The 20,727-nt window shown below is 40.3% G+C and overlaps 1 protein-coding gene across 1 annotated transcript in view; it reads left to right on the top strand.

Moving 5' to 3' along the window:
* Window positions 1–20,727, top strand: part of LOC102299138 — a 178,958-nt gene that overhangs the window by 146,452 nt on the left and 11,779 nt on the right. The window contains exons 31-35 of the mRNA XM_042220112.1: window positions 1,115–1,258; window positions 4,332–4,409; window positions 4,697–4,774; window positions 19,956–20,044; window positions 20,222–20,359. Of these exons, the coding sequence (XP_042076046.1) occupies window positions 1,115–1,258; window positions 4,332–4,409; window positions 4,697–4,774; window positions 19,956–20,044; window positions 20,222–20,359 (527 nt within the window). The remainder of the gene's footprint in view (window positions 1–1,114; window positions 1,259–4,331; window positions 4,410–4,696; window positions 4,775–19,955; window positions 20,045–20,221; window positions 20,360–20,727) is intronic.

The raw sequence follows: 20,727 nt of genomic DNA on the forward strand, positions 1-20,727 counted from the left end.
GATCTCGTCCATTATGAGCGATATTACTTTACAAGGTTTGCCTAAATGTGATAAATTTATGTTTTCTTGCCATTTGGACACTGCTGAGGTCACAGTGCTTACATGGGGCAGAGGAGGGGATGTGAGATGCAAAGTGGAAGGTGACGCACATCCTAAAAATAAAAAAGCACAAATATAAATGACTCCAGAAGTTTCAGACATCCTGATAAAAGATCGCATGAAAGCTGCTAAAATGTGAGCATTTCTGTTGCAGGTTGTGCCTGTGATTTAAAATATATATTGTCAGGCTGTTGTTAAAATAAACCTACAAAACAGCACAAGCACATCTAATATCACATAACAGATACAACCTGATTGTGCTTGATGCGCCCAGCAGCTGAGAGCACAGAGGAAGAGTTGTTGATCATGTTGTTGTCATGGCACCAGAGTGCAACCGCAGTAGAAAAACGATGCAGTAAAAAGGAAAGCTTTCTGCAGTAATGACAGAATAAAAGACCGCTTCAGACTCGTGACCTTTTGTTCAAATTCTCCCTTTGGTTCCTTCTGCTTTTGGACAACTTTTCGTAGATTAGAAGAATGATGAACAAGTGTTTGTCTGCCTCCTGTTGGTCCCCAAGCTGCACTCTGCCATCCTATTTGTTGGTTTATTGTACTAAGACAGCTATTGTGTGTCCTAAAGGAGGTTTGGCCCTTTTTGTGGCCTGAGCAGGTGGTTATTTTCAGTCATGCTCACACGGCTTGGTCTGCATGTGCATTTTCAAACATCAAAAGAGGACAACTTTAGCAAAGATTAAACGTTTAGATACGTTTTTCTCATTTTATCTTGACTCATAAAAATCATTAAGAAAGTGGTAAAAATGGAGCATAGAGGTTACATAGTTGCAGGTGGATGTGATGTTGGAGCTGAACCTTTTGTGGAGTATATAAGATGCAAAAGAGCAATACATCGAAAAGGGATGTAGGTTTAATATTAGTATTTGAAGAATACGGTACATTAAATGAGAGAAGGGGAGGACGTACGAGTCAGCAAGGAGGAACACAGCGTAGGGAGACTGTTTGGTTTTTTTTATTTATGTCAAAGTAAAAAAATGTCCTGTTGTTCCTCTGTCTGCAGTTTCAACAGACATCTGAGCATGCTCTGTTCTCCAGCTCGGTGGTGGACATCTTCACTCAGCTCAATCAGAGCTTTGAGATTATCAAGAAACTGGACTGTCCTGACCCCACGGTGGTGGCACATTATAACAGACGCTTTGCCAAGGTGAGCCCCGTGCCTTTGTTTAGAGCCCATTTTGTAACTTCGGTCTCTGCAACACTGAAAAACATCTCAGATCTGACAGCATCTTAGTTTTTTATTCATTTCTCTGTTTTCTGCTGGCTAAACGCGAACATATGCAGAGGCCATGTCTCACATTAGGAGCATATTAAAACATCCAAAACAACAGAACTACTGTTGATAGGTCAGGTTACTCTTTAAGAGAGCGCTTTACAAAAATACTCACTGGCTCTTACCTCTAGTGCAGGCGTATCACGCATGCAGCCAGTGAGGCCAGAATCATCCCCCCGATGGTTCTAATGAGGCCCAGTTTGAAAATGTGAAAACTGCAAAAGAAGAAAAGCAGTAAAACTGAATTTTTGTCAGTTTATAAAACATCGAGCATGGCCTGTCATAACTGGATAATAAACTACTGACAGAAATGAAGTTTAAACAAGAGTAAACGTAATTTACTCTAAATTAACAGAATATTTCTGTTTAATTAAATCCAGATAATGAGCTAAAAGTGTTTTTTCTATAATTTTCCTCAGTAATTTCTCAAAGGGGAAGCCCTTCTAATAGGTTTCTGTACATTTCTGGAGTATTGCAGCAGCAGAGTCGGTTCACTTCAGGCACGCTTGCACTTGGGGAAATACGTAGAGATGATGACCACTAGCTCAGAGTGAAACCAGAATATTTGCTGCACTATTTGCACTTTAGTGTAATCTGATATAGCACAGACTTAGGAAGCTCACAGGTTCAACAGCGACTGTTCTCTCATGCTCAGAGATGCAGTGTGAAAAAGCTTCATATTTGCTATATCCTTTCAAGTATTTGAATTTCCCTGCACCTCACTGCTCATAACACACACATTTTCTGTTTTGGATATTTGGACAAGTTAAAGTGGGATAGTGGGTCGCGTGGATTGATCAGTTAATCGAGAAGATCATCTGACTCTATTCAAAAGCATCAGCCTTTTTAGAAGACTGTTTCCTCCTTTTATAATCTAGTAAAACTGAATTGTTTCTGAGTGATTTCAAGACAGAAATATTAGCTGCTTTAGCTCCAGCTGTCCCCGATACATCATACAAAGGCAAGAGGTTGTATAAATGTAGACATGAGGAGGAAAATTGTATGCAGAAGGCTTTGAGATCAGAATTTTCTTGCTCTTAAAGAATTTCATGTCTATTTCTTTACTAGCATGTGACTCTGGTATGCAGTTGTTTGTTTGGAGTTTTTCATGACTGTATCCATCAGTGGTGCAGAGGTGAGATTCTTTACCTGAAAGTTCCTGCTCGGTGCAGCTTTAGACCATGACTCCTACTGAGGTCTTTACTTGATCTTCTTTGTTCAGTCTCTTGAATCATTTCTAACTCACTAACGAGTTTCAGGTATTTCTCTGTAAAACGTACAAACAGGGCATAAAGTGTAGGGTTATGTTTTTTCTTGAAATGTAATTTAAGGCAGGTCCTTTTAAGCAGAGCCGTTCAATCTAACAAACCTCTGCAGAGAAACTGTGTGTGCGCGCGTCTGGTGTTATGGCTCGATCGATGCGGGACTCATTAAATAAAGAAAGGCTAATGTAAGCCATCACTCTGAGCTGTCCATCTCTCTGTCCCCGACCCTTGACTCGCTTTTCATTTTGTGCCGTTCCGCTCATGTTAATCTCCTCCTGAGTCTTTTCATCTCTACCCATCCCATCAATCCTGGGACTCTTGTCTTTTGTGTTCCTACTTTTCCGTCTACGTCTGCCTTTATTTCTTCGTCACCCTCCAGTTTCACATCGTTCTGCTTTCCTATGCAAGAAACAATAATTAGAGTTTGTTTTTAAAAGTGTGAGGAAAGAGAGACGGCTGCAGAACTTGAGTGATATAAAGCCGCACTAAGCAGTGCAGGCAGCTATCAAGCTGCATATTTAATGCTATAGTTTGTAATCTTGCTGAGTCAGCAGAAAGTAGGGAAATCTCTCACAGTGAGCCCACGGTGCTGTGAGGCACAACTTACCACTGTGATGATGACAAATTAACTCTGTGATTTATTTAAAAGTGCCCTGTTGAGTTTTTATTGCAAGCAAACATGTCATTCTTTGTTTCCCATCAAAAAGCAACCAGTTTGCTGGCTGGACATTATAAATGTTTTCTTCACTTCTTCTAGAAATATTTTTTCAGCTTTTATTCATGCAGGGCGTCTTCATCGAGCACATTACAGAGTCCAGCTGTGTGCTGAAGAGTATAAAGCTCATGCAAATCTCATGTCTTTCCTTTGATAATTATGTGTTTTCTCATATAAAGGATGCGATAACAAAACAACAAACATGCAGTGAGGCCAGTGATTGACAACTGCACACATTTTAAAAGTGCTTAAACAGAGGAAGAGTGCTTCTTTACGTCTCTGATTAATGAGCAGCGATTTTCTGCAAGATCTTCCAACAGCTGACGGCACTGTGTGCATCACACAATGTCACATGAACTCTGACACATTGTTTCATTTATATTTGCAAATTATATAATAAGATATTAATATTTGGTGTTCCTGTATCAATACAATATTGGCATGCAAAATATCACAGTGCAGTGTGAGTGACTTTCCAGTGCTTGGGCAGAGCCTACTGGTGGCAGCTATTCTCAGGTGGGCTCATGAAAGACATCACACAGATGTAGTGTTATTATGAAGCGGGCGCCGTGAAGACTGTTTAACGGCTAATCACGCAAAATATGACATTTGGCTTCTCACTGGAAGCTTCTGCATTAGCTCAGATTTCCATGACTTACACATATCCGGTGTGACAACAGTTAAGTGTCATCAAAGGTAAATGAGTCAAACACGATGAGGCATCTTCTTTATTGTCTTTAACATTAGATTAGCTCGTGTTGTCCTGAAACTACACGCAGCTCTTTAAGGCAGACAGACTGACATTTTCAGTTAGCACAGTGCGAGTGTCTGATGCTACCTGAGTTCAAACAGCAGTGCTCTCAGCTCGCCAGACTAAAAGGCTAAACATCAGTGTTCAGCGTCACTCTTCACTCCAGAGGATCCCAGGGAAAGCATGTCTTATGTGAGTGTTATCTTGTTTCCACAGACGATCACCAAAGTGCTCCTGCAGTACTCTGCTCTGCTGGCCAAGAGCTTTCCCTCCTACTGTGAGAAGGAGAAGATAGTGAGTACTGCTGCGTCACCACTCTGCTACCACAACACCTCCCTCAGGGCTCATCTCTGATTTGGAGGGAGACACTTTGAAAGCTAGTAAACTCTCTTTGGAGTGGATTAATATTTCAGTGGTTGCTACTTACTCATCTAACTTCAGTCTTTAATCTTCCTGTCATCGCCCTTTTATCTTGCTAATCTACTTTCATTTTATATTCTTGACTTTTCCTCTTTTTTAAAATTCATCATTTATGTTTGGTCTGCTTACAAACGCTGCCTCCCTGATTTATCTTCCTCCAGCCGTGCGTGCTGATGAACAACATCCAGCAGATGAGAGTCCTTTTGGAGAAGATGTTTGAGTCCATGGGAGCAAAACAGGTGAGCATTAACAGGTGTATGCACACACACACACACACACACCAAACCCTAAAGTTTGTAAACCATCTGCCAGGCAGACACTGATTTCAGTCACTTAAAAGGTCAAAATGCTGATTTAAAGACTTTTCCATGAAGTACATGACTGAAAAATGCCAGAAAAAACACTTTTTTCTGTTCAGAAGTGTGAATGAGAAAAATGGTAAATGGATTTGGTTCTTCTATAGCGCTTTTCTGCTCTTGCTGAGCACTCAAAGCGCTTTATACAACATGCCTCATTCAAACAAACACTTTTTTCTATGCTTAAGTGTTTTCTCTCTAACATTCGCACCCTGATGGATGCATCACAGAGCAGCTTTGGGTTAGTATCTCGCCCGAGGATATTTGGCATGCAGAGTGGAGCGGCCAGGGATCACCATTGTTCCAATTAGTAGATGACCTGCTCTATCTCCTGAGCTACAACACCTGTGCAGAACAGAGTGTGTTACAAACGTAGGTTGACCGAACAGACAAAGGGGAACCTTCACTTTACAAACTTAAATTAGGTGCACACTGCAGTCGAATGTTGTCAGCATTCCAGTTCCAGTCATACTCTGCAGTGCGGCTCAAAAAGCACATAGGACGAAGGTTTAAAAATCTATCACTGATGCACTGAAAGCTCTACGAGCCACAAAGAAATCCATTTTGTCTGTTGGTGTGTTGAAGTCCACTGCTGGACCTATTTGGGTCACCTCCCCGTCCTCCAGGTGTGACCTGATTTCTATAATGAACCCATTTGGTATGTATTTGGGTTCATCAGTCACCACGAGGAGAAGCAGCAGAGCCGAACCTTCTGTGGATGCAGGAATCTTTCCTTCTGCTGAGCCTGTGATTGTAGTTTCAAGGTGTAAAAAATACAAAGGTGCAAAAGCTGCAGCAAGTGTGAGCCTGCATGTATATAATCACAGATTTAAGAAAGCGAGAGTTAAGTGTGTGTCTTTTTTCCTGCAGTTAACAGCTGAGGAGGAGATGGTATGTCTCAGTGGGTTTTTGTTTTTGCTTTGCTTCCCTGTGGCTCCACCTCCACCCAAAACGATCTGTTGAGTACAGTAAAACCCACTCCACACCTCTTTCCTGTCATCAAACCTTTTTCCACCTTGCAGTGCGTGTGTCTGTTTTTAGATTGATCCCAATTTACTCATAAACAAGAGCTAGAGCTTCCTCTCCTTCTTCCTTGACTCCCAGTTTTCACTCCTCAAAATAAACTCCAGCTGATATAAATGATGTAGATGTGTGTTTTTAAAAAAACAAAACGTTCTCTTCGTGGTGTTTTTTCTCTCGAAAGCTTGAGAATGAGGAGGAACCCGATGAGTGTGATGAGGAGGAGGTGGGTCGACTTCTTTTTGACTGGTTTGATTCGTTTCTGTTCCCCTGTTGTGTCCGACTGCCGTCGTCAGTGTGTCGTTGCTTTTTTCTGTGAAAGTCCAAATATTTAAAATATAATTATTTTTATTTTTTAATTTAAGATGATTCGAAAAAAGCCCAGTTTATTTTTATTTTCAGGTTGTGAAGGTTTTTCGATGGGAACAACACAGTTTAAATCAATGGAGTTTACAGCTGTTGCTCATTTTTAACAGTTGATGGCTCTAGTCAGGCTTTTATATGAACAAATAATATACATAATAAACAAACACTTTAAATACACTTACATATTAAATAAAACGATAAATTAAATGGGAAACGTTTAGCCGGATGACCTATAGACAAGCAAAAATCCCAAACTGACAGTTATAGTTCATTATCCATGTCCTTACTAAACCATAGCGGAGGATTATTTCCTGGTGAGATCGTTCCTTTGTGGGTTTGTCGTTTTCTTCTTTCATATATTTTATGCACTTTCTTTTTATTTCCTTATGATATTTGGACCAGGCTGTCTCTGACAACGAAGGCGGCGATGACATGGTGGGTAGGCCACAACAGCAGATAAAAAACACTCCTGAAATCTACTTTAGTCTGTTTTTAATATTATAAAATGTTACTTGTGTTTTTAAATGACCGCATTTGTGTGGGTTTGATCCTTTTTGCTAACAGTCAGAGGAGACCAAGGTGAGATAAGGATTCTAGGTCACAGCCAATATTTCATATAGCTTCCTCAAATGTCCTTTTGTTTCTCTTATTTGTCTCATTTGACCTCGTTTTCTTATGTTTCTGTTTCTATTTTAATTTGTCGATGGCACCGTTAGTCTGGCTGCTCAGACTCTGAGGGATCTGAGGTAAGGAGGAGAATATCACACTCTTCCTCAGAGCTGCGATGATATTAAAGTAGAAATCTGTGTGAGATAAAAATGGGAGATTTGACTGCTGTTAACAGAATCATCACATTCAGTTCTGACGAAGTAGACTCAATCGCTGAAACTGCAGTCGTTAGTTTGATGTCATGCAGAATCAATGTGACGGGAGACAAAAACACAGTTTCAGAACAAGCTCGGGTGTAATATTTGAAAGGTGCGAACGCACAGACTGTATATAAAAGACGGATGGAGTTGTCATCTGAAAAGCCTTTAAATTCCTAAAACTGCCGCTCTGTATATTGACCAGCAGGGGGCGACTCATCTCGATACAATGCACTTGATCTCTGACCCCAGTAAAGCCTTGATGATTTTAGTCTCTGTCAGTATTTCCTATATTACCATTTATACAGTCAAATACACTCACGCCCATTTCATTAGGTACACTTTGCTAGTACTGGGTTGGACCCTGTTTGGCCTTCAGACCTGCTTCAGTGTTATCCAGATTCAACAAGGGGTTGAAAGCATTACTCAGATTTTTGTCCTTAATGATCCATAATTTGGTCTCCGATTCCACCACAGCCCAAAGGTGCACTGAGATCTGGTGACTGTGGAAGGCCATTCACAGAGAACTAATTTCACGTTCAAGTAACCGGTTTGAGATGATTTGAGCTTTGTGATGTGGTATGTTTCCCTGCTGGAAGCCACCACGGTGGACATGAACGCCCAAATTATGAGCTCACCATCCAAATATAGCAACCATCCAAATGAGACACATCAGACCAACCAACACTATTCTTCTGTTGACCACTGTTGAGGAGTCCGTGTGTCCTGTAGCATCACTTTCCTGTTCTTAGCTGACAGGAGTGGACAGTGTGGTCTGCTGCTGCTGGTTCAACATGTGCCCCTATGCTCTTCTGTATACCTTGGTTGTAATGAGTGGCTGTTTGAGCTAGTGTTCAATTTCAGTCTGCTCAAACCAGTCTGGCTTTTCTCCTCTGACCTCAACAAGGCCTGTGTGCTGTCAACAACCATGCCACAGTCAGCTTTCTTTCAGACTTTGATGCTCAGTTTGAGCTTCAGCAGGTTGTCTTGACCACGCCCACATCCCTAATTGCACTGAGTTACTGCCATGTGATTGGCCGATCCGAGGCTTGTCTTAACAGGTGTACCTAAAAATGCAACCAGTGAGTGCAGGCAGTATAGCCAGCTGGTTTTAGGGCTCGCATGAGATTCAGTGTCCTCAGGATCTCAGATCCACTCCTAGTTTATCACTCTGACTACAAAATAAAATATTTTTTAAAAAACAACCAAATTCCTGAAAACATGATTCTGGCAGCTCCATCTTTTATATACAGTCTTCTGTAGTTTTTAATCTGTCAGAAAATTGTGCTTCTTCCTAAATACTTGTGATAAATCCCTCCGCAGACGTGATGCCAAAATATTCATTAAAGCCTTTGATACCACATGCTGGCAAAGCTCTTTACACATTTACAGCCGTGTCCTAACGCAGACTCCTTCCTCTCCCCTCCAGTGAGTACATAATAGACCAGACAGTGGGCTGCCAGATAATTGAATTTGATGGAGTATAAACATGTTGTATTTAGCCGCCACTAAATGGTTTGCTGAAATGACTTTGATAGTCAGCTCAGTGTGTGTTTTGTGTATGTGTCCATGTCTGAGGGAGCTGTTTTCTTTGTGGCACAGGGTAGCGTGTCAGAGGTGAGGGAAGGCTGGATAAAGTCTGTCTCGGCTGATATCTTCAGTGTCCCAACCTCAGTCAGCCGGCAGTGTGTCTGCAGGGCAGCATGCTGCATCATTATACTAAGATTTAGGTCGAGGATGTAAAAACAGCTCAAATCCAATGATGTTTATATTAGTTTTATGACTTTTTGATTCTTGGATCACCCAACCTTAAATTTTTATTAAAGGATTTCCTTCCTTATGAAAAAGGAACATTTTTCTGATAGCTCATACTCGTTATAATGATAAAACCTTCCTTTTCCTTTCCTATTTATCCTCTCCTGACTCCTCCTGCTCACTCTTAGGCTGACAACCGAGAGAAGGAGAAAAAGGTCAGTTTGTGCATAATGACCGTGTGTTTATGTTGGAAATCAGGCCTTTGTGTTTTATAAACTCCTTCACTCATCACTTTTTAGTTTGATTAGAAGTTACAATCAAAAAGTTCCACCTGTTCAAATCAAGTATCATTTGGCTACGATTCCCTGCAAATTTCCTCGTCTGCTGCTCCTGCTAGGTTTGTTTTTTTCATTGTGCCCCTGAGTTTCCTGTGTGGTGAGTCTCCGACACCAAAGCAAAGACTCTTCATTATGATTTTTTTTTGGGGAAGAGAAAGAACATGTAGGGAACAAGATCTGACTAGTATGGCAGGTAGTGAGAGAAGTCGACCAACCTTTTCAGTTTGCTGTGAGTGGTCACACGTTTGCATAGTACAGGTGTATTTACACTGACTGTTCTAACTCGGATACCTCAGGAGGTTATAGTAGACAGTTTGACCCCGTGTGACAAACAACATGGTGCACAGCCCCGTGGAAGTCATATTTCTGGTCACACGCTTCACCTGCTGCAAAGCCTTCAGGCTCTTATACTGAAAACTTCATTTTGGTCTCTGAGTTGTAGCTGGAGACCCGACTGACTTCTCACAACACAAATTCTGGGTTCATTTTATTTGAAATACATGTGAAATCACAGACGCACTTGCAGGTGGTCAGAACAGGACTTCCGGGAAGTGATTCAAACTTAGGAGAACTGAAAGCATTTCATAGAAGTGACACTGAAGGAGCTCTAATCATGGCCAAGTGTAACGTTTTGATAGTTTTATGTTAAAAGGTGGACAACTAAACTCCAAATGAGAGTCAGGGGAAAGTGTTTCAGAGCTTAAAGCCCTACGCAAGAAAATTCACCAACATCAGCCCAGGAAGAATAATCCAGTTTCCCATCCTTTAACTTTAGCTTTCCACCCAGACGTCTGCCAGTGTCTGTATCCAACTCTTGATTCTAATTCAGGAAAATCAGTTGGATCTTAGTTTGTCTCCTAAAACAGTCTTGCTGCCTTTAGTGTTTTGCACTGATGTTCTTTAAGATATTGCCTGCAGCAGTTTCGATACAGATTTTGTGCAAAAACAATCAAATATTTATTCCAGCAAAATCACAAGTGAAACTGGGTGTTAGATTGGCACAGAATTAAGTCATTAACAGATGTGTGTCAAACACACCATAGATGCTCCCTCACATCTGTGCCTGTTTCTCTGCATTAGTCTCTTGGTGGCAATGCATTAAGTGCCTCTTTCCACCAGATGTCTATTTTTTTCCATCGAGCAGCACTAAAAAGATGCTGTGGGAAAAGTGCGGGGTGCTACACGACTCCTGCTATTAAAGCCGACAAGATTGAAAATCTGGAGTGGGAAGTGAAAACTTGAGATATTTTAAACCAGTACTAAAAATGAAAATGCAGAGCTCTCATGGGGCAACACGGCGTGCCTTCCCTTTTCAAAACAAGGCGACAGCACACTGAAATGTAAAAAACATTTGTTCAGCAATGATATACCATTAATTGTCATTTTCCCCGAGCTGGCGCTTCAATAGTTTTGTGGATAGAGAGCAACTTTGTACTGGAAGTAGACGTTTTAGTTTGTGGCTGTGGTGTCTTTAAAGCAGCTGTTTACCCTCTGTGCTCCTGTAGGATGAGTCCTCAGCCTATGATGACAGTGAGGAGGAGCAGGAGAAGGTTTGGCTCCATGTCCAGTGTTTCCATAACTGACCTCTCCTCTCCTGCTGACAGACATCACTGACTCAAATCATTACACATGGTTAACTAATGCTGCAGTCACACTCGGGAAACTGCTGGACAACCAAAATGATTACAGCTCGTGTTATAAACTCTTATTACCTCAGAAATTGTTGCTGTAACGATGGGGATCTGGTCTGAAACAGACAGTTTGTGCTCATCAGTGCAGACAGACTGGTTGCAATGTGCTGTCAGTCTGTCTGTGTTTATAAATCAGATGTTTTTAGTCACTGATTTGTTTCCCTAGTTTTTCTATAAGGGGGTTGCCATCCTGTTTTTACTCTTGTGTGACTGAACCATAAGCCTTCCAGTTAGTTTACCATTCCTGTGTGTAAGAGTTAATGTTTATGTCTGAGCGGGTATACATATGATCCACGTATGTATACATACAAGTACGTCCTTGTGCACCATTCACTTTTTGTCTCCCCCGGCCTTTTTTGTTTTCTGTTGTTTTAATTTTAAATATATTTTTATTGCTTTTTGTTCTAAAGCTGGGCAAAGAGAAGGTGAGCCATAACAAGAAGCACACGACAGTTCAGTTTCTTTGTATTTCATTAACATTTGTCTTATTTGTCTTTTCTTTTGTTTTCACACCTCTCTAGTCTGAGTCCAAGAAGGAAAAGGTGTGTTTTCAACTAAACTGTGTTCATGTTTTTTGTTTTTTAAAGCACTTTGTCTTTGTGCTCATTTGTGATTGTGCAGCCTAAATTGTTATTGTATATAAAAAAATAAGTTACAAAAGGCTTTAAAAAAACAAGCTGCCAAACAAGATATTTTGAGATATGAAGAGAAAAAACTGAGAACTGAAAGTAAAAACTTGACCTTCATTTAGAAACATAAACACACAAGTTAATGCTGCTTCAGAGCAGACATATTTAAAAAATAACTGCAGAATAAAAAGATGTTGTAAACCTTTTAATTTGCAGCATTTCCATATCACTGCTGTGTTCTTTTTCTCACCAAAATCCCAAATTGTATAATTTATCTTCACTTCCACCTTAAAAGAAGGCTTTGAGTGGTGTTTGTTTACTCTTTTATATTTAGGAGAGATGCTTTACACAGAACTGGAGTCAGTGGCCTTAAAAGTCTGTACCTTGGTTCCTGAAAGATTAGCTGAAGGGAGCTGCAGGAGGTCAGAATGGCCGTCAGCGTTAATAATGGAAAGCACCCCACTGTGAAGCTACTGACTGTACACAATTAGCTGATCAAAGAAAACAAACTACAGAAGAAAAAAAATCATACCTGTCCTGAAACTCCCACATTTGTGGAAGACAAAGACCACGGTGGCTAACACGAGTGGTAAATCAGCCCGGTCTCATGGCAGTTTATGAAATGGTCACGTTCATGTACACTAATATAAAGGTTTGGTTATTGATTTTTATATTGTCTCAGTGAGCTCTTCTTTAACAACTCCATATTAAAATTCATGTAAATAAATGTGCATTTTAAAAAAGCACATTTAGATGATGCTCTTTTGGCCGTGGCATTAAAATGACACAGTGCGTTAAAGGGTGTTACAGGTGCATAAATGCTAAAAACAGGTCATTGTAACCTGTGGCTAGATGGTTGCCAGGCAACCTGATGGCCTCATGATACACTATGCATAATTCAGTTTTTGTGTATATAATTTAAGTGTTACTGTAGTAAAATAAAAATGATGCAATGGTTAGTAAGGTATGATGGGTGCATAAATACTACATTTAGGTCATATTAGCCCACTGCTACACAGTTACTAGGCAACATGTTGACATCATAATATCTGATATAGATAAGAACCTTCATGGGCCTAAAATGTACCAGCATGCCAAGTCACACACATACTGTATATACAAACGTATTTATCCACATTTATAAAGCCATTTTTATTCTTGACTCAGCTAAAGTAGCATTTCATGATTCAGAGCTCAACATAATTCTTATTTATCTTACTGTGACCTGTAGTGATGTTTACTCGGCTCCCTTTATGCCATCTTTCTAGCCACTCTCACTGACATCAGTTGGAAGCCTGGTCATTTGACCAGCACTTATACCTCCGTCGTTATATGAAAACTGTTCCAAACCTAACCAATTAGCTGTGATGCCAAAACTAACCAATGGAAGCATAAAAGTAAAACAAGTGAAAGACAAAAATAAAGTTACTGTTGGCATTTAAACCTCAATCGTCTGAAAGAAATCCTGCAGCTTACAGAACCTCCATACCCTGTCCCTGATTAAATGGGTTGAGTTGTTCTTTCAAACTGGAAGCGCTGGTATGGGATCATTTTTTGCCTCCAAAAGAAAAGAAAAGAAAAATGTGTCCACAAACACGAATCAGTAGACAAAACTTTGTGACCATTACATGAACTGCTGTTAGACTGTAATATACGAATGGACTTAGTTTTAGTTGTTCCTCATCAGTAAGAAGTTTCTGGACAGTGCACAGGTCCCAGTACACACCAGTGGGGTCCAATTATGTGCCATGAAGGTCCAAGAGTCTGCAGGCTTCCCTTTCAACTCCTTCCACATTACCACACCTTCGAGCACAGAGGGAGCATGTAATTATTGAAATGATTTCATGTTTATGAGGAGAGACTGCAGACACTTCAGAGCTCTAGACTTTTAAGTGTGTTCAAATCTCAGGGGGCTAGCTATCTGCGTACATGGTGTTAATGATCCTAAAATGATCAAAGGGGTTGAAATTATGATAATGACAGGGTCTATCTGAAGGTAGCTGAAGGTTTTAATCCTGTGTGAGCTCATGCATAATACTGTGGAAACACCTTGTGCCTTTAAAATTTCGGGGCTCGTTTTAACTCTTCAGCTTAGAGGAGTCTGGACATAAAACTGTGAATCGGCAAAAGTCCAGCTGGGAGGGTTTTACCTGTAGGCAGCAATCAGCTTCATAAATATGTGAGTCTGCCTGGAGAAGTGAGAGCCTTACTGAGAAGATGAATCTAATAAAATGTAAAAACAAGTGTGTTTTTTGCAGGGTTAGTGTGTGAATTTAAGCATTAGCTCACTCACAAATGTGTATCCTTGCAGGCTGAAAAGACAGACAAAGAGAAGCAGGTTGGTTCGTTTGTAATATCACTCATCGCCCTTCATCTCCACTTTGTGCTATGTGAACATTTCAGATTTACATTACTGAAAATACTACAATTGAAGTTCAGATTTAAAAAATAATTCACTTAAAAAAAGAGAGATTAATGGTGTCGACTTTCTTTTCCTAATTTCTTTTCTCATCTTTGCCCAAAGGACGACTCCAAGAGCAAAGAGGTGGGTGTTTAAAACACAGCTTATGTCTTTGGCTCAACCAGTGCAGTGAGTACAGGGATTTGTAAGACCTGGAAGTCTTCCAGGGCTTTATACTATTCAAAAAGAGTGGCAGTGCTGATGATTCTTTAGCCTGCTTTGTTTACATGGCATGGATGCTGGTTTTCCGGCCCACTTTGTACTTAACATCAGTCAGGACGACACGCCAGGCATGTTTGAGGCTACTGCTCACCCAGTTATTGGACCTAAAATTGAGGATAAATTGGTTAAAGTGCAGCTACCCAGCAGAAGAACAGCAGGAATCGAGCCATTAAACAAACAACAGAGAATCAACATCAAATCAACACGTTTGAACTCTAGCTCTGCCTCCTGGGTCTTTTTAAGCCTAATGAATATTCATTTAGCTAATTCAGAGAGCATTTTGAGTTGTCCTCAATTTAAAAGGACGTGTGTCAATATAAGGAACCACTTTCACAAATTCATATCTGGCTGATGTTTGTTTTTAATGGTTGGAAAGTCGGTCTGAGACAGCTGTAGCCTACATTAGCTGTTTATGCTGTACAAGTCCAGAACTGCAAACGCATCTTACAAAATTAGGTGTGTGTTATACTGACTGTGTGTGTGTGTGTGTGTGTGTGTGTGTGTGTGTGTGTGTGTGTGTGTGTGTGAGCCTATATTTGACAGTGTTTGGCTGGTAGATTTGTGTTTGTGCAGGAAACCAAATGAAAAGAAAAAAGGAGAAAAGTTTGTCTGATGTTTTTTGCTTTTTTCCTAATAGACAAAGGAGGAAGTAAACAAGGTTTGTTTATCCAGTCGTCCTCTTTCCCCTGTAGACCTCTGTCCTCTGCTGCCCCTCCAAAATGCCTCGCCTGACTTTAAAATCGTAGCTAATATGCATCCCTGCCTCATAGTTATCCCAACGTGCAACATTTATTCTGCGGGTAGCGACAGCAGAATCGAGCTTGCTGTTGTGAAGGATAGGCAGACACTTCCAGAGCGAATAAATATTTTATGCTTTTTTTATATATATTTCAGGGGGTTTTATGTATTTTGAATTCACTGGCCAAAAAAAGCAGCAGTGCTACAGAGTATGTGTGAAATTTTAGGCTTTAAGTGGACATTATGAAGAACAAAATGAACATATCTTAATATACACATGCAAAACATGTATTGCCAATTCAGAGTTACCAATTGACCTAACCTCTCTACCTGGATAGATAAGCAAAACTGTTTGTTCTATTAAAAAAAAGGCAAGAAACTGTTGTAACATGCCAAGCTGAATATATATATTATTTATATATATATATATATATATATATATTATATATATATATTAATATATATATATATATATATACTTATAAATATGAAATGTGTTTTCTACATTAGAAATACATGATGTGCTCAAAGTACGATAAAGAGATGTGACAAAGAGTTGTCTATTTAATTTTATTTACTACTTAGATATCTGTAAGTCAAAGCTGTAGCTCAGGAAGTAAGGCAGGTTGTCTGCTTTACTCTAAGCTGTCGTCAGTGCATCTGTCATTGTGTGTGTGTGTGTGTGTGATGGTTAGAAAGTGCTTAAATGCCTCGAATATTAAATGTAGTGCCTTGTAATAAAAAGCGCTTTGAGTGCTCAGTTAGATTAGAAAGGTGCTATATATTTACCAGTCTATTTCATTTGTAGCATCTCCCATTTGACGTGGCTTTATTCTACAGTTTCTGTTTATTAAAACAAATTTACGGAGCGTGCCACAATAACAGAGGATGAAAAACGTTTTGTGTGCTCTCTTCTACCTCCTGGGTATCTTGAAATTTTGGGAGCCTTTTTACAAAACTAAGAGCACTGATTGGCCTCCCTGTAACGACACTTTGCATGTGAATTATGGCTACTTTGTGTATTTGAAGTCGACAAGCATTTATTCTGCTCAAATCTGGCATCCAGCCCATATTCTTCAGATTTTGTCAGGTAACATATAGCAGCTGTTGTTTGTCTAAGTGCATAGTATGTATATGTTTTCTGTGGGGCTTTAAATAAACACTGGGAGGCATAAGGCCTCACTCGCAGTATGCTAATATCGGATATCGTTTATTATATGAGTTGCCAAAAAAAGAAGGCACTGAGCAGCGTACCTTAGCAGACAGCAGTGAAACATTGGACTCCTACCTTCAATGTCAGTGTCCTCTTTTGCGTCCCTTGTAGCATCCCAATAAACCAGAGGCAATAAAGTAAAAGCTTTTATTAAAATCACCCACTCATCCTTACCCAATCCACTTGACATTACAAAAGCCCACCCAAAATAAACCCTATTTTTACCTGCTATGATAATAATAATAATGAGGTAAAAACACAGCCCTGTGTTTGTGTACTTTGTGTTTTAAATCTCCTGCACATTATTGTGTGATTATTCTCTTTTTTGTATTTTTCCTTTTCATTTTGCCTTTCTGTCTATCTGGCAAGACTGAAGCTACCACTGCGACCAAGAAGGTACGGCTGGGTGTGAGGATCAGAGAGTCTGACAAACACATAGTGCCTGTAAAGGACACCTCTAATTTGAGGCTGTGACTCTATAGACAGGAGTGTTTCTGTGAGTGTGAGTGTGTGTGTGTGTGTGTGTGTGTGTGTGTGTGTGTGGACATCTTTGTGGGGCCCACCAATTGTGGGGACCAACAGTCACTTGTGAGGACAAAAGTGCCTGTCCTCATGGGTTTGAAGCCATTTTTGAGACTCAAAATGTGGTTTTAGTGTCAGGGTTGGGTTATGGTTAGGTTTAGGGTAAAGTTGAGGGTTAGGAATGTATTTTTCATGGTTTAGGTCAAATATGTCAATTAGAGGTCCCCACAAGATATGAATACCTGACACGTGTGTGTGTGTGTGTGTGTGTGTGTGTGTTTTCAAGCTTACAGGTGCTTTTCTAACCTGAAAGCTGTCCTCATAGTCACTTTCTTTCTCCTCCCAAAGTTCATATGAATTATACTTAGAGAACTGAGGATTTGTAGATGACACCAACACATGATGAACAGTGCTGTTGGGTTTGTAAAGAAGGTAAATGCGAAATGTAATGTAAAAGCACAGCATGTCATTCTTGGCAGTTAGTTGAACACACAAAATTTGGCAGGAAACTTGAGAATAATATTGATTTTTTTTCTTTTCTTTTAAGCTAATGATGGTATTTCTTTTAAGCTAATGATGGTAGCACTCTGCAGAGGGTTAAGTGTGTATATAAGAGACGAGCACAGCTTCTAGGTCTGATAAATAAAAGCCAGTGTTGTTCTAATGGCCCGAACAAATAAGTGTGTTTGCATAGATGTCTGTAAAAATTACTTGATGCTGGCTTGATCTGTGGCCTATTCAGTTTGAGTTACTATAGCATGATGTTCACTGGGTAAATTATGAAGTAAGAGTAACAGTAAGAAACATAAACCATAAAGCAGGATATGCTTTGCTACCTTGTTAATGAGTGCAGAATACGGTGAGCTTGTGATTTGTATTTATATACCACATATAAACGCTATTATCTACTATTCCAGTTTTAGTCATTACACGTTACCGTTTATTATACTGCCTAATAATATTACAAAGGATTGTTGATGTCGTGGAGTTTTCAAGGACATCTCAAATGTGCACGGTCACTTACAAATTTCTGTCAGAATGTTTATGTTCAACACTTTAGCGTTCACGCCCACGCCGCGGTGCATTTGCGTTTTGGATTCAGACCAGAACAGATTTATTCTGAAAGGCCTGAGTTTGCAGTCCAACCTTTCACTTCACTCACTGCAACATTTCTCAATTAAAATGCAAAACGCTAAAACACTGTCACTTGAAAGTCGTGACCCTCCTTTAGTCCAATTATATGTTCTGGCAGTATGCCCAATGTCTTCTAGCTAATAACACAGTTCCACAGTTATTGATGGCACACTTTCTGCAAAGATGGGATGCCTTATCTTGTAGTCGTCTAGCCACTTGACTGGTGTAACACGCGGTGAATGCTTGAGGTCCAGCATACTAATGGGCTTAAACCTTCAGGTTGTATTTTAGTTTTATTGAAGGACTGTTACCAGGCTTCTCAAGGCCAGTTTATCTTGCAGGCTCAGTCTTGGTGTTTTTGTCGAAACGAAACAGTCGATTGTTGCTGAGGGTTTGTAGCCTTGTGCGTCCACAGTTATTCAATCACTCTGCCTAATGAGACCTTTGCTTTGCTATGTTGAAATTTATGTCATGTCACCAAACTCCCATAAGATTTATCGGTGTTTAATTTGTCCCACCCCGATGGTCTCGACAGAAGAGAGATGTGTCAATTCAAAACCTGGTCTGGACACGCCCACACAGTCCACACACGCCACACAGGTCTAACCAGGGTGCCCAGATGTGTGATGTGCAGCAGCAGTAAATTGTTGTGCTTTGTGGGTTTTTTGGTAGTTTTCGAGCAGGGAGTTGCATATTTACGTTTTCTGTGGCATTTGGGTTGGAGTTAAGGGTAATTTTTTGCATGAATGATCACACGATCTTTTAATTTTACATGTGTGCAAATTGAAAACATGGCACACGTTAGATACAGATGTTAGTTACATACTTGCAGAAGCTGAAAAGAGAACATAGAAAACATAAAATATTAAAGGAGTTCCTCTTTCCAAAGGAACGGACCTCTGTTAAAGTCAAGCTGCTCCTCCGACTGTGCGCGCACTGGTTTCTGTGTTCGAGGCAAAACAGTAAAAATCTATTTTATTTTTCAAATTAAATCATGGCCGCTTTACCTACAGGGCGCAACTGAAACCCAGAAATGTGCAGCGCTCGTATTTCAGTGAGTCCATTTAAAAGAGAGGTTAGCCTGGTCATTTAAAGTCATTTAATATTAGGCTGCTGTGTTTGCAGCTTCCTCCTTATTTCTGCTCGAAACGTCAGCCATCAGGTTTATTATCGTCTGTTTTGTTCACAAAGTTGACTCATGGGAAGCCTTATGAAAAACAGGTGACAGCTTCCTGCTAAGAAAAGGTGAAATAGTTTTTACTACAGACTTCAAACTTCAGAGGTGTATTTATATATTCTCTACACTTAAGGAAGTGGCGTGCACTCTACAGCTCGAAGTGTCCTTTTCACGCTGGTAAATAGCTTTTAAGAGGCATAAAAGGAGTCTTCATCCGTATCGCCCATTACATATGTGATTTCTTTACAACTCGGCCTTTCCGATGTGCATTTTAGTCAGCATTTACTTCCTGTTTGCCTACCTATCAAACTGCAAATACGCCCAAACTGTAAGTCGCTGTGTGACTCACGTGCTCGCAGTCATCAGTGTCTAACCTACCGTGAAAGAAATGTGGCGTTACACACAGCTCGTCATCTTTTCAGCACGCTTCCTGCAGCAGAGCTCGTGCACGCGTTTTGTACGACTTCTGCCTTTTCGTCTAACTCCACAGTCTGGTTCATACATATTTACTGAGCCTGGCTCACAGGTTGTAACAATGTCATGGATTATTGGATTCATTTAGATTTTTCTAATTTCAATCTTATCATTTGTTTATAAATTTATGACTCAATAAATGTAAATGATTTCTGAATGTACTTTATATTTTCTATGCATACATGTAGCATATATGTATATTAAGGTTATTGCGGCTTGAGTGATCCAGCCCGCTCGAGATCAAACTGGGCTCCTTCTAGTTCGTTAAATGAAAACGAGTTTGACAGCCGTGCTGCAGAAGCACAGGATACTCAGCCGCGAAGCTGCATCCGATTCATGCTTGAGGTTTTTGCAGTCTATCGAGCAGACTGTGGAACTGCTAATAAAAGTTCGAAATAACCTGTGAACACCTCCTCTTCCTCTCTCCTTCTGCTCCTGCTCTTTTATGTGTGCTGCAGCTGGATACTGAGGCGGCTGACATCCTGAACGATCTGCAGGTGAAGCTCAGCACCGTCCTGGACAATTTCAGCACCATGTTTGCTAAGAGGTAAAAATGCTCATTTCCTGGTGTCTTAATCAAGCCAACTAAAAGCTCAAGCCAAGCTTATCCTGATTGAGCTGGAACCTAACACACACGCACACACACACACAGTTGAATGACTGAGCATTCACCGCCTTTGCAGAAGTCTTTTTCCTCTAAGTTTGCCTCGGTCTCTGCCTCCAGTTTCCAGCCTCGCATTAACGGCTGCATGCGTCAGATGGCTGAGATTCTCTACCAGATGAAAGGCCCCCCCAACCACAGCACCGCTGAGGCAGACGCTGACACCATGCTGAGGCCCCTCATGGAGTTTCTGGATGGGAAGTAAGTAGCTTATGTTGTAGATTATATCAGAGTACACCACCAGAGTGACTGTCCTAACTTGAATGTACTCTTGAAGTTTTAAGTCATTAATTTCATGGATTAAATGAAACGTGTATTTCCATTAACCCAAATGATTTTTTACTTTCTGCGAGTTAAAATCGATCCAGCTTGGCGGTACCGCAGTGCTCATAGGCAGAAACTTCCGAGACATTTTTTTTTTTACCTTAATATTTTATGGCTGCAAGCTGCTATAACTCATATGTGTGTTTTTTGTCTCATTATTTATTGGTACAGAGTGTGCTGTTTGGAATATCATATGAACAGTATTGCAGTACGGGGGAAACATAGATTCAAAATATGAGTATGCA

Source organism: Haplochromis burtoni, unplaced genomic scaffold (assembly GCF_018398535.1).
Source record: "Haplochromis burtoni strain Fernald_Lab_line unplaced genomic scaffold, NCSU_Asbu1 Contig_43, whole genome shotgun sequence".
Taxonomy (NCBI): Eukaryota; Metazoa; Chordata; class Actinopteri; order Cichliformes; family Cichlidae; genus Haplochromis; species Haplochromis burtoni.